At 39.3% G+C, this 13,948-nt stretch overlaps 2 protein-coding genes across 6 annotated transcripts; one reads left to right on the top strand and one right to left on the bottom strand.

Annotated features, from left to right (window-relative positions):
- Positions 1-266: 266 nt before the first annotated feature.
- mre11a (MRE11 homolog A, double strand break repair nuclease) lies at positions 267-8,116 on the bottom strand. 4 transcript variants are annotated; one of them, XM_025898187.1, is made up of 19 exons: positions 7,985-8,116; positions 7,285-7,348; positions 7,061-7,193; positions 6,805-6,965; positions 5,984-6,071; positions 5,367-5,508; positions 5,134-5,248; positions 4,080-4,265; positions 3,741-3,993; positions 3,537-3,663; positions 3,226-3,326; positions 2,965-3,135; positions 2,825-2,884; positions 2,584-2,755; positions 1,382-1,468; positions 1,186-1,247; positions 1,021-1,082; positions 831-933; positions 267-630 (listed from the first exon to the last, which is right to left on the bottom strand). In XM_025898187.1, exons 2-19 carry the CDS (start codon positions 7,302-7,304, stop codon positions 598-600), a joined length of 2,076 nt encoding a protein of 691 aa, XP_025753972.1. In that variant the 5' UTR covers positions 7,305-7,348; positions 7,985-8,116; the 3' UTR covers positions 267-597. The 4 variants fall into 4 exon arrangements, with proteins under 4 accessions (XP_025753972.1, XP_003450897.1, XP_005455844.1 ...); XM_003450849.5 differs by lacking the exon at positions 7,985-8,116 and adding an exon at positions 7,811-7,953; XM_005455787.4 differs by lacking the exon at positions 7,985-8,116 and adding an exon at positions 7,707-7,806.
- An 81-nt stretch (positions 8,117-8,197) lies between these two features.
- Positions 8,198-13,715, top strand: cep57 (centrosomal protein 57). 2 transcript variants are annotated; one of them, XM_005455786.3, is made up of 11 exons: positions 8,198-8,340; positions 8,697-8,883; positions 9,175-9,375; positions 9,523-9,644; positions 10,327-10,455; positions 11,376-11,453; positions 11,534-11,635; positions 11,849-11,926; positions 12,022-12,251; positions 12,359-12,503; positions 12,614-13,715. In XM_005455786.3, the coding sequence occupies exons 1-11, from the start codon at positions 8,293-8,295 to the stop codon at positions 12,797-12,799; spliced, it is 1,506 nt and encodes a 501-aa protein (XP_005455843.1). In that variant the 5' UTR covers positions 8,198-8,292; the 3' UTR covers positions 12,800-13,715. The 2 variants fall into 2 exon arrangements, with proteins under 2 accessions (XP_005455843.1, XP_019200599.1); XM_019345054.2 differs by having other exon boundaries at positions 8,339-8,359.
- The last annotated feature ends 233 nt before the right edge of the window (positions 13,716-13,948 follow it).

The following is a 13,948-nucleotide window of genomic DNA, read 5'->3' as shown; positions in this document are numbered from 1 at the left end:
ATACAATAGAACAACTCTGGGTTGGAATGGAATTAAGAGACTCGTCATGGATGTCTAGCTGATAAATCTGCAGCAACTGTCTGATGCTATCATGTCAATATGGACCCAAGTCTCTGAGAAATGTTTCCCACATCCTTTTTGAATCTATGTCACGAAGAAGTAAGGCAAAAGTGATTATTGACCTTGTACTAGTTAGGAGGACTTAATAAAGGGTCCAGTAAGTGTATGTGTGACTTTGAGTTATATTGCAAAAATAAAACACTGGATTACATATCAAAAGCAACATTTATTTTTCAAGAACTACAAAAGTACTACAAAAGCCAGAGATAAACCCCATTAGTGGTTACTGTTGATGTACAGATGCAGTCCACCACCAACTGACAGGCACAGTCTTACTGTGCAAACCCAGGACAAAACCTCCACCTTGCCCACATGTACCCTTCAATCTAACCTTTCACCAGAAAACAGACTGATTTGAAAATGTTAACATTAAGAATGAGTAATGAGAAAATTGAATGCTTATGGACCTTGAAATCATTCAGAATAATACCGGAGCAGCTAACTTGCAACTTTGGAAAAATGATGATGGACTTATGGTTATCTTCTGGTCGGGGCTTTGAATGGATCATCCTGTATCAAAAAAAGAGAGATGAAGAAACAAGGATTAAAGCCCGAGTCAGAGAAAACTAAAAGATGTAACAATGTTGGATAAATATATGTGTGATGTCATGAATTCAGATGCATTTTTATTGCAGCTAAAATTATATGACTTAATGTTAATCCCACTTTACACGACACATCCTATATATGAATTTGCCTCCTTGTTTTACCTCATCATCATCGCTGTCCTCAAACGCAACTCCTCTCGACTGGCTCTGGCTCTGAGAGCCGTATTTAGAGAAGGACGATGATGATGATGATGAGGACGACGGTCTGGTGTAGGAAAGAACAAAGATTTTAAGAAAAGCCAAAATATAACACTATATAACACTTCTACAGTCTAGGTTTAAACAAACATACTTTGGAGGGGGTCGGGCAGCTTTTGTTACAGGTATATCCTCATCTGAGTCATCAATGATCACCTAAAGATGGATAAATATGAAATTAAAGGTTAGTGGATGGTATGCTTCACATAAAAATAGAGGTGTGTGAGTTTATGAGTGTTATCGTTTATCATTAACTCACTTCATCTGCATAAGATTTGGTGGCTCCAGTTCGAGAAGGCTTTTGGGAGGATGCCTGAAATGCTGAAGAGCGAGGGAGGAAACGTACAGTGGAGGTGGGACAGATTTCTGTGAATTTTCTGTGGTTCTCTTTGTGGATATACAATTGCAACATCTGTGATATACAGTCACACTAACAGAAGTTTACATTCCCCTACCCTGCAAAATGCTCCTGCTTTGGGATGTTGTTGAGGACCTTTGGGACCGACCCCGACCAGCTGGCTTTGGTTCAGAGGCAGTTGCACCTGAACAGCCCAAAAAATAATGGAATTTCATACCATCAGGACATCATGTTATCATCAATGTACATTTTAGAATTATACAAAATGCCCTTTTTCAGGGAACACAAAATGGGTTAACAATTTAAAATTGTTCTGCAGCAATGGAGGTAAATCAAGCCTTGAAAGCTGGTGCTACTTATTCCTACAGGTGTTCCAACTTTTCTAGATTACTTACTTACAACCTCCTCTGCCTGTATAAAGCAGTGTTGGAACACACTGTGGTACCATACCCTTGTGAGCATCAGTTGAACAGTACTGTACTGCAGAAACTAGTGTGTTGCTACACAAATGCTGAAAAAGTCAAGTAACAATGGAAAAGAGACAGACCATCATAACACTTAAAAATGTAGGTCCTTCCTACAAAGAAATTGCAAAGAAAGGCTAAAGTGTCAGTGAGTCCAGTTTCCTTCACCATCAAAAGCTACTTGGAAATTGGGGCAAACTCTGACAGGAAGAGCTCTGGAAGACCCAAAGCCACAACTGAATCAGAGGACAAGTTTCTGAGAGTTAACAGCTTGCGTGATAGGTGGCTCACAGGACAAAAGGTTCAAGCGTAGCTTAATAGTGGTCGTAGTAAACAAGTCTCAGGTACACTGTGAAGAGAAGACTTTGAGCTGCAGGTTTGACAGGATGAGTTGGGATCAACTGTCAAACATGGAGGAAGAAGTGTGATGGTCTGGGGCTGTTTTGCTGGATACAGGGTCGGTGACTTGTACAGAGCAAGAGGCACCCTGAACCAAAACAGCTACCACAGCATTCTGCAGCACCATAATATACCCTCTGGTATGTGCCTAGCTGATCAGGGCTTCATCCTACAGCAAGATAATGACCAAAACACAAGTCCAAGCTATGCTACCTCAGGAAAAAAGAACAAGATGGTAAGCTTGAAAACATGGAGTGGCCAGCAAAGTCTCCAGACTTAAACTTCATCGAGCTGGTTTGGGATGAACTGGACAGAAGAGTGAAAGCAAGTCAACCTACAAGTGCCACACAATTATGGGAACTTGTACTTAGTCACTGCACTGTTGCATATCGAGATTCCTAAATACACCTTTACTGCATCTCTTTATCGCTCTCACCTCTGCCCCTCCCTCGGCCACCACGGCCTCTGCTTCCTCGCCCTCTGCCTCGTGTAGGTGCAGCAACTGGAACTGAGCCTTCATCAGAGTCCATAGTAACATCCAAAACATCCTGATCTGCGAAGTCACCATCACCACGCTCCAACCGGTGAGCCTTGGCTCTGTTCATAGCCTGAGAAAGAAAGAGACAATTAACCAAACACAGAAATGAATTTCAGGCTTCAGTGAATTCATTACTTACTTCTTGGATGTCTTTCTCCTCCTCGGCTGTGTTCTTTTTGGAATCTCTGAACAGCCGAACCTGAAAATATAAAAACATGAAAAATATATAATATAACCACAATAATTACTCCACTTCCACTACATGCCACGTTCTTTTACCTCTGCATCTATATCCTGTTCTGTGGTTACTCCTCTAGACTGAAGATGGAGCTGTGTCTTCCGCAACTGGTAAGTGATAAGCTCCTCAATGGCTTCCTTCTCATCTTTGTCAACAAACTCCTGAATGGCCTTACCCATGCCTTGCTCGGTCAGCAGGGACAGCTGTACCTTCTAGACATACAGAAAGAATACAAAGATCAAATGCCAGATGAAAACAAGAGATTTCATACACTAAACATGCCGGTTTTAAGATGAGCACACCTGCTCTGCTGCCTCAAAGTACTGCTTGACAAGGTCCTCCACTCTCAACCCTTCGACAGCAGTAGGTTTGAACAGCTTCCCATAGTCAATACTGTTCTCATCTAAAAAGTAAAATGAATTAAATCAGAGGGTTGAACGGTCAGTTTGCTCTCTGAAGCAAAGTTACATAAATAGGTCAGTGACAAAACATTTCAAATAGCATACTATTCTACGTTTAGGATACAAACACATAATAAATGCATGTTACACGACATCATGCGATTTACTCAGTGTTGAGTTAATGGTGTAGAGATTCACAGCAGCGGCCAAACCTTTGATTTCCTTCTGCTCACGTCGTCTGACAAAGTGAATTATGTCTTTCGGGTTGGCCACACGATCCACAAACTTCTGGCTGAACCGTGAGGTATTGAATGCCTCAAAACCTCCACTGTAGTCCACCTGCGGAGAGAATTTCATATTTAGATTTAAATTAAGCAGCAGCATTAGGATGTATGCACATAGTGTGTCCATCTTACTCTCAGGCGAATAAGAGGTTTCTCAGGGGTAAGCGGACATCCAAGTCTTTCCCTTTCTGCTTCGTGCAGCATCTCTGTGACCTTTGCAAAACAAAAGTCCTCTATCTTCTTTGTTACATGAGGGGTATCTGGTGTAAAACAGTCTTGATGATCAGCCAGCACCACATCCTCAATGAAGAACTGACGCACAGTCTTCAGGGGGATCTCTTGCAATTTCATTTTACGACCTTTCACCCTCAACAGTCCAATTTTCCTAGATACAAATAAACAACACAACAAACATTAAAATACATCCAGAATGTGGAGATTGTGATTCATTTAATGTGTGTGCATTCATACTTCTTGGTGGCTTCTCCAGGAGAAAGTGATGTAGCTACAGAGCTTCCAGGCTGTGACACATAGAAGAGCTGTTGTTCATTTAGGGTGGGTTTAATCAAACACTCATGTTCATGACCCCACACCACCAGGTCAAGGAAATCATCCAGGAACTGCTCAGGAATGTAGTTTGTGGGACCATGTTTACTCCTTGGCAAAATACAAAAACAGGAAAAAGTTGTTTTTTACGTAAATAGCTAGGTGCTGCTGTAAAAAGATATTATTAAATTAATTAACATAAGCTTATTTATGAACACGTTATACTAATACAAGATTTTTTTCATGTCACAACTTCACTCTCATATACATAATACCCTGTATTTTTACTGAGGAACACTTGGAGATAGACTTGTTTAGTAAATGAAATAAATGAATACACCATTGTGTATTTATTTAATTAATGAATTAAATAATTATAACAATTAATTAATTACACATAATTAATTATTTAACTGTATCACTAGTTAACTAAGATAGGAAATAAATTCATCAAATTAATAAATAAATTAAAAAGAAAATAATTACTTAAATGTGTCATTAATTCATTAATTCATTAAAAACATAAAAACACGTCTTACTATTTCACTATTTATTTATTTTTATTTCATGGTTCCTGTGCTACATTGGATCATGAAGTCATTTAAAATATCACAACAATTCGTCAACAGACCCACACATCTGCTTGGTTACCCTGCACAGCAAATCAAGATGGCCCAATCCCAGATTATGGATTATGGATTGATGCAGTGTCACTGTCAATAGTTGGCTGCGTGGATTTGGAGTACCCAGGTCTCCCAGAATACAAATTAAATCACCAGTAGCATAATTATTTACTTAATTATTTACTTTGTAAATTATTTATTATGTATTTCAAATTTTAATTATTCAATTAATGACATGTTTAACTGATTACATGATGAAGTATTTATTTATGTATTTATTTAATACTGTTTGACACTTTCAGCACTCCATAGTTTGACACAGCTGCATCTCAAATTCTTTTAAATGATGTAGTTACCTGTTCTGATGGATGGTGAAGAGGTTAAACCAGCCATCTTGGTCTTCTTTTGGGCGAAGCATGGATACCTGTTTGTTGACAAACATCCTGTACAGGCGCTCATCTGGGATAGAACCTTCAGACACATTAATGCAAAATTAAAATCAATCATTGATTGATTGACAAATCTTAGTGAAACAACAAGATTATTTTAGGATTGGACACTACTGATCCATCTGGAAACATGAACTTACCAAGACCATATAAGGCAAGCTTGGTGATGCCTTTCTGCATTAAAATGGGACTGATCTCTATCTTCTCCACAGAGTGGGAGTGGCCAAAATGATTGACAAAACCAGAAGCACTAAGCAGATCCAATGCACACAAGCCTTCAGCCTTGGAGAAAACATACAGAAATCCACATACTTGGATATTAGTGCATGGGTGTCACAGTCAGGTGTGTGGAATGAACAGAGAGGGGGCCCAACTGCAGGACTCACAGATTTATTACACAGACAGGAACTGAACATGAAAGGTTGAACTGAACTACTGAACTAGACTGTAAACACACACACAATGAGTTGACGACAACAAGACAAAGAACTGAGGGAAACTGAGGGCTTAAATACACTGGATAACGATGATGAGTGGAAACAGGTGAGAACACAGCTGAAATCTGATTAATGACAAAGAGGAAGTAGAACTTAACAGAATGCACATAGACAGATGACTAACACAACAAAACAGAAACACACATATGAAAACAAACAATGACAAAAGGTCCAGAACTGAAAACACTGGGTCAAAGGAACCCTGACAATGGGTGTTGTATCTGAATTAATCACTTCCTTTGTTACTAAAAGCAACTCACTCCAGTTGGGTCATCATGGTTTCCATGAATGCTGAACACGGGAATAGAGATGTTCAGGTTTTCATCCTGATAATTAACCCAGGGGAACCTACAAAACATCAACGCACACATAACATTTACACATAACAAATAAAACAGTGGGTTATAGAAGTTTAGCAGACCGCTTACCACGTGACATTAACTTGTTTTTTGGACTGAAATACAGTGAAAAACCTACAAAACATTCCTTAGATGAGTAAAAGAGTTAAGAAATCAGTGTATATACTCTCTCAGAGAAAGTAATACACTTTCATGACAAGCATCTTGCTCATTATGGGGAGAAATTGGGAAGGGAAGGGCTGAAGAAGGATGTTAATTTACTGATGCTGTGATGTGTAACCATGGCATTCTCCTCGACTGCAGGCCACATGATTTAGATCATTATGTTTTTTAAATTGTATTGGACAAGATATGAAGGCATATAAAAGTTTCAATAATTATCCACATTATGTGTCAAGATGGATAACAAACCCCAGTTACTGGACTCTGCCTGGAATTGTAATCACTGGATCAAGTGGACTACAGTCATTGCTCAGGTATTTACCTGATTTTTATTGTATTTATATTATAATGATACTGACACATTTCTGTGCATTATCTCTTACATCGTCAATGAGTCAGCATAGCTCATTTCTCATTAATATCAGTGATAATTTGTATGTTAAGTGTGTTGGATGTGATCGCTACCACTTATCATGTCCAATATGGCAAACAGTTCTTAAGCGACCTGCACGTGACATTACGTGCAAAACCTCTATAGGATGACACCAAGTGAAACTGACTGTGTTGTGTTGAAGTTGACTTTCTGGTCACTGAGGATTTCGAAGCGTACAGGTGAGTCTCCCATGCAGTATTTTCGCAGCATAGTGATGCACTTGTGAAGGCACTGGCGTGACGGTTTGTTGTCATGGAATAAATCGCCACCAAGGAGGATGAAATCTACCTGTTAGCAAAGAAACAGGCAAAAAGGAAAGAAATGGGTACTTGAGACATGCGGAGGTAATGGTCCATTCAGGTCCAGTTACAACAAGCATGCACCTCATTTTGCTTGGCACATTGCAGGATTTCATTTAGTGTGTTGTATGTGTCATTTCCACGAATGGCATCCTTCTCAAGGTAACCAAGGTGAATATCTGTAGCAATCAGGATCTTGAAAGTATCCTCATCATCTCTAGAAAATGGAAACATATGTGTATATATTACATGGATATAAACATTACATTCAAGAGCACATTCAAAAAGAAGGACTTATAAGACCATACGAGGTATTCTCTGAAGACATGATGATATGTTTACAGCTGGCAGGGGCTCAGCAATAAGGCTTTTCTGCAAAAAATACAAAGAATATAAACAATTAATATTTATTTTAAAAAATTTCTTAAGGAAACTTAAGATATTAAGAAACTTAACTTAAGAAAATGAATCACAAACAATAGCAATGAAAATAACTGGATATTTGTAAGAAGTTCAGAATCACAAAAAGCACTTTTTTAAGAGTTCCTATGTCCCTGAAACATGCTAACGACACACTACGCATGATGAACCGCCGACCTAACTTATTATTATGTTAGTAAGATGGTAGCTACAGCTAACACTAACACGTTATTGGAAAGACAGCAAGTTAGCTTTTGCTTGTGTTGAAAAGCGGTGGGTTGAATGTATTAATAGCATAACTACTACAAACCTATCATGTGTTCGTATATTTGTTGGATGTAGCCTACAGTTAAGATGGCTATACGGCCCAGGTAACGACACAGTTTGGAAAAATAACACGACCATCCCACTTACCTTCTCTAAAGTCTCTCAACTACCCAAGTTGCCATAAAATTCCCGGCAACTCTTGCAAACCCTTACTCCACCCCTCAAGGGTGTCTGAGAGTTATTGTAGTTTCATTCCTAAACATCTCGATTCTTCAAAGCGGAATCTCCGCTGTGGAGAAACTACATTTCCGGTAAGCTTACCGTGTGCGCTTGTTTTATTGATATTGGCACTCCGGTCCACGTCTCTTATATGTCCTTAGTATCTAACGAGTCACAATGTGATAAAAACCATTCGTACCCTTCAGAAACCATAGACTGTGTCGCTTGCCAAAGTGGTGTTTTCTTTTGCACAGCCCATATTAGCACAAGCGGCTGTACAAACTGTGCTTAGCTAGTAGTCTGTCAGTCGTAATTAAAAAAGCGATGTGCTGTAGTTCTACTCTCAGCTAGCACTGCGTCATTTTCATTTCTTTAACACATGCGAGACAGGCTGGAATGGTTGCATTTCAATGGAGACTCTGCCAAAAACACTCGCAGCTGATGCTACGCGGGAAACGGTAGTATTACCAGATTTGGGTGAATTTCAATTGAAAGAAAAAATAAAAGCAGGTCGCCACCGTTTATCTTGAGTTAGCTAGACTGCACAGGAAGCTGCCTAGCAGCAGTTGCTACAACTCAAACTAAACGATGTTGCAAACCTAATAGTGGGCTGAAGTTATGCTGTGTTTGACGTGAACTGGACGGAATGAATATAGTTTTTATTTCACCGTCATTTCACTTTCTGTACTCCATTTGTTGTTTTTTGGCCCTGTTCTATTCGCTCACTGTAACAAATGTAGATGCCAGCAGATATCTAAAGTCTAATATGGATAACGTAGATAACTAAATAACATTTAGTCCTGTTTCCCTGCAGGAACCTTATCCACCCACACCAACCTGTGGACCGGTGCCTGACAGTCTGTCTCTGCCATCTTACAAAGACTACCCAGCTCACCGACCTTTTATCAAAAGACTTGTGCATCACAGACCCCAAACAGGCACTCATCAATCATATGTTCCATCATCACCCATCAAAGCCTTCCCTGAGACCAACAGTACTGGTACAATTAACTTGTGCATCTCTTTTGTTACCTGTGCAAAGTTTCAATTCAGGCATTGTAGTGTTTCAGAGCTCCATGGTTACACATGCAACATGATGCTGCACTACTTGAATGTCTCAGCTTCACCAACATCTATTCATTCTTCCACATCATCCTTTCTTAGCTCCTGTCATGTTAGCGTCTTTTTCCTTTTAGACCCCAAAAATATCTTGTTACACGATGCCCATAACCAGATATGTCACCATATGCAGACCAATCCTGTAGCTAACTTATATTTGTGTGTCTGTGTAGTGATCTTATCTGCCTTGAGGAACCTCCAAGAAAAGATCAGGAGGTTGGAGATGGAAAAAGGACATGCAGAGCGGAGTCTGCATGCACTGGGAAAAGATGCTTCACAAATACTTCTGCAGAATGAAGATATTACACCGAGACTCTTAAATGATCGAAAAGACCCAGAAAGACAAAGAAGTGCTCAGTCCAACTGCAACCAAGGTGAGTATGTGGATATATATATATATATATATATATGGTGACAATAATTTAATTACGCTTTCATATACTTTTATTATTGTATTGTTTCAAGACATAATCTTTTTTTGTTACCTACATATCTTCTGCGTATCTTCTCTCTGTTTCTAGTGCTGATCAACCACCTTGCTGCCGCAGAGTCTCGCTGTTTGAAGCTGGAGCGACAGCTGGATCACATGAGGAGGATGCTGCGCAATGCCAGAGCAGAGAGAACCAACCTGCTCAAACAGCAGGTTAAGTGTCATAGCCTGTAGCTTTTCATTTAAAATATACAGTGGCCCCTCATTTATCGCGGTAGTTGCGCTCTAAAAATAACTCGCGATAGGTGAAATCCGCGAAGTACTCAACTTAATTTTTTTACTATTATTATAGATGTTTTAAGGCTGTAAACCCCCTCACTACACACTTCATACACTTTTCTCAGACAGGCATGACCATTTTCACACTTTTCTCTCTTGTTTAAACACTCAAAGTTCAAACCTTCGTAGAAAAATAAGTCCAGTATTATAGAATGAAATCAAAGGCACCCGCGGTTGCCTTTGACGGTGCAAAACGTTTCGTCGACATTGTTGTGTTTGTTGGGGAGAAAACTTACAAGCATACAGCACCTCAGAGTCACACGGCTAGCGATAGTAGATTTATGTAAATTTGACAAGCTGAACCCATTCTGCACTGTACAGGAGACACAGCACGAGATTGATTGACAATGGTCTACAGCAAATCAGGACGCAGAACACAATGCACTGTAAAAAACAAAACAAACCCAAAAAAAAGCATGCAAAATTGCACACAAAAAAAAATCGAAACAGCGAGGCCGTGAAAGATGAACCGCGTTATAGCGAGGGACCGCTGTATTCATTTAAAAACTTGAAATTTGAGTCAGTAGATCCATATTAATTGTTATCTTCCTTTCAGGCCATCCTGCAGAAAGCCAGATCAGCTGAGTGGCAGTCTGACACAGCATCACAGTATGCTCAGTTGGACAAGCTGGAGAGACTTGAGCAGGAGTATTTCAGACTGACACGTACACAGAACATTTCCGAGGTAAATATACAGACGTGTTGACGTAGCATCAGGTACACTGAAATTATCTACTGAACAGCCCGTGCTCTTCTGTCATAACGAAGAGAATATTGCCATTAAACATCATAAAATCCATGGCAATAGCAGCAGGCTTGTCCAGATTACCCACAGCTTGTTTTTCTTCAAGCATGGTTTGAGTAAAAAGAAAAACTTTAAAATAACCGCCCAAGATAAATCAAAAGTATGAGTATCAAACTGCTGTCCTGGGGGCTGTAAATGTCCCACTAAAGGGTCTGATTTTGGCCCACAGTTAGCTTTGCAAAATGAGAAAATTGCAGTGAAGCAGTGCATAATTTGTTGGTTATTTCACTGTACTACTTACTTAAATATAGATGAAGAAGTGGTTCACAAAACATTTAATCACTAAAATAGGTTGTTTTTTCATGTCAGAAATAGGACTTTAAAGTTAAATACTAGACTCTGAAGCATCTCAAGCTGTTCGTCACCTGCTTTATAAGTCAGTACATCATCAAATGTGAATGTTTCCATAATCTGCATAAACATGTTTACATTAAAAGAAAAGGGAACGGTTCCGAAGTCTTTTCTAAGATTACTGAACATCAGTTTTAGTGTAATTTTCAATTGAATTTCCCACAGCTCATATTAAAGAAAACAGATAAATGTTTACATGAAGTCTTTAAACAGACCAGAACAAGACAAAAAGAATACTGGTTCTTAAGGGGAGCTCAGAATTTAAAATCCTGTATGTTGTCATGAACCCAGATTAAACCTTAATCTGCACATTAAGAAGCTAAGAATTTTTTTTCAGGTTTGTCCTTTATTTGTCAGTATTTTCTATTTTTACTGGACTTAAAAGTGGTAACAAGTAAAAGTTTGTGTTTTGATATATTCATTGTATGATGGGTGTGTTTTGTCTTCAGATGAAGATCCTTGAGTTGGAGATGAAACTGCAGGAAGAGGAGTACCAGAGAAAGCTCATCCAAGACAAGGCCAACCAAGTAATGAGACATGAAATATAATTTTCATCCTTGCACTCTCTGTTACTCACTTTACATACTTTCTTCTTTCCATTGATCAGCTACAGACGGGGTTGGAGGCCAGTAGGATCCTGCTGCAGTCTGTGTCACCGTGCCGATCCACCAAGAAGTCCAAAGAGTCCAAAGAGAAGTCCAATACAAAGGTGAAAACCTTCACATGCTCAGCTCATGGTTTTACTTCTGTTTGAGACCGCTAAGAAGGTCTCTTCCTTCTTTATAAGTAGATGGTAGAAGAGACAGTTTTGCTCACAAGTGTAGATTTTATTAAAAAGGTTAAACATGTTCGTCAGGGAAACCAGATAAAAACATCAATCCAAATTCCATGTTCCCTACTTTTATTTCCATTTCCTTTCCAGAAATCATCGCAGCAGTATTCCTACACAGAGCCACATTATAGACTGAGCCTCAGAGATGTACCCTTTGTTGCTGGAACGGTATAAAAAGAAATGCCAGTGTGATGGAATAAAATGGTCTGCCATATTTAACGCTGCACTTACGCTGGCTCGCTCTCTTTCTCTCTGACGTTTAGTCAGTTGGCTGCAGCCACTCGGTCAGAGCCAACGTCCAGTCAGTTTTGTCTCTCCTGAAGCAACACCAGCCCCACCTCTGCAACAGCCGCGTCCTCTCACGCAACACAAATGGCTCAGGCACAGACGGCCACCAGCATTCAGACAGTTCCTCTTCTTCTTCTTCGGGTAGCGGGGAGGAATTATCGGAGCTGCTGCAAGCCCTGCAGGAGGAGCTGCGACTCATGAGCTTGTGAGCAGTATTTCATTTGATCTCGACGTGGAGCAAGTCACGGACGAAGATTATCAAAAGTACTTTGTTTATTTGTTTTTCATTGTGTTTCTGCGTGTGTGTTGCAGGGAGCATGATGAGTTAATGAGGCAGGTGGAGGATTGTGTGTTTGAACAGGAAAGAAAGGAACTTCGGAGAGTGCAGGAGAGGCTGTTGTTGAAAATGGAGAGGAAAGGAGAGCAGATCAGTAAGCTGTACAAGCACAAGTCGCAGGTGTGTTTTCACATATGCAGTCACTAGTTTTCTTTCTTGTTATTTATTTTTTATTATTATTATAATTTGTTAAAGCTTGTGTCTCTTATCTTTTCCTGTCTCTCTGCCAGATAAAAAAGTTAAAAAAAGAAGCCAATTGCAGGCAGAGCAATGGGAATGAGGTGAGGGTGTCTACCACAGTGTCCACCAGAGGTTGCTCTGCGGGAGCAGTCAAAGCTAAACCAGGAGACAGAAGCAAGATGAATCTGAGGCTCCTGAGGGACATGAAGGCTCTGCAGACCTCATTACGGACCTGACACTTGCCCGCACTTTAGGTCACTGTTGTTGGTGCTATTTACCTACCCTCAGCAATTACTTCAACTTCAAAACAGACACTGGCTGAAAAACACTAGATGAAGACGAAGAATCAGCCTGTGTTTTGATGAGCAGGTTCAAGAGCATATGACCTGAAATTCCTTCATATGTTTTTACTAGAATATTTGAAAAAACTGTGGTGTGAGTCAGATTTAAGGTGTCACTGATGATCAACACTAACTGACTTGTTTAAAAGCTTTGTTGTTTTTTCTTAATAATTTCTCATATTACTGTCTGACAATATGTTGAGAATATTTTAAAGAAAAACTGGGCTTTAAATGGTACTTGATTTAATATTTACAAGTACTATTTTAAGAGACAGTGTCTTGGTTCATGAAGCATTTTACCCCCAATATTTTCCTCTTATCTGTTTTTATGCCAGTAGAGACCATTGAAGTCTCTCTACATCTGTTTTAAATCCTGCAATTTGTGTATGTAAAAGTTACACTTTTATATTTTCTATGCAGTTTTAAAGTCCATGATCATTTCTAGAAATGACCCAAATGTGAGGTGATTTATCATTTTTACAATCAGGAGTAACCTGGATCTTAGTGAAGACACGTTTCTTTTAAAATCAAGTCTTTATGTTTTTGTTTGTGCAGTATTGGTCCAGTACATGGTTTTGGTTGTTGAGATTTTTGGGGGGTGAGGGCTGGATACTGAAAATTTCCTCAAACCTCAAGCACTCATGTGCTTGAGGTCCTCCTCTTCCAAAGCCTTGTCCTTCCTGCGTTTGATGCTGGTGTCCTACTTCAGTGAAATCACAGCATCCATCAAATAAATTCTCCATTCCTGATTACTTTTTCCCGAAATTGTATGAAACATTATACCATTGCATTAAAAGACCCTTTAAATGTCTGTTTCTGTTCCCTTTTTTTAATCCAAATTAAATCCTGTTATAATTTCCTGCATTATCAGCGATGTAAATAACAGTACCCTCTAGTTGTTATTGATTAAAGTGGTCCAAATACAAAGAATTGTTCATCAGCGCACATATACAAATATATTAATCAAAATTACTTAGATGTGACAATAAGAAAACATGTTTTAATCCTCCTAAAATGGGTAAAAAAAAATTTGGCTGCTACAAT

This window comes from Oreochromis niloticus, linkage group LG14 (genome assembly GCF_001858045.2).
Source record: "Oreochromis niloticus isolate F11D_XX linkage group LG14, O_niloticus_UMD_NMBU, whole genome shotgun sequence".
Lineage (NCBI taxonomy): Eukaryota > Metazoa > Chordata > Actinopteri > Cichliformes > Cichlidae > Oreochromis > Oreochromis niloticus.
Note: the sequence above shows the minus strand (reverse complement) of the source record. Positions and strands in the feature narration are given on the sequence as shown.

Excerpts from the sequence above, each read along its gene's own strand:
- cep57 (XM_005455786.3), top strand. The coding sequence starts at position 8,293 with ATGGAGACTCTGCCAAAAACACTCGCAGCTGATGCTACGCGGGAAACG. Across the intron at positions 8,884-9,174 it reads CCCTGAGACCAACAGTACTG|TGATCTTATCTGCCTTGAGG; the intron begins GTACAATTAACT and ends GTGTCTGTGTAG. Across the intron at positions 9,376-9,522 it reads TCAGTCCAACTGCAACCAAG|TGCTGATCAACCACCTTGCT; the intron begins GTGAGTATGTGG and ends CTCTGTTTCTAG.
- mre11a (XM_025898187.1), bottom strand. The coding sequence starts at position 7,304 with ATGTCTTCAGAGAATACCTC. Across the intron at positions 5,249-5,366 it reads GCTTGCCTTATATGGTCTTG|GTTCTATCCCAGATGAGCGC; the intron begins GTAAGTTCATGT and ends ATGTGTCTGAAG. Across the intron at positions 631-830 it reads AGGACAGCGATGATGATGAG|GATGATCCATTCAAAGCCCC; the intron begins GTAAAACAAGGA and ends TTTTTGATACAG.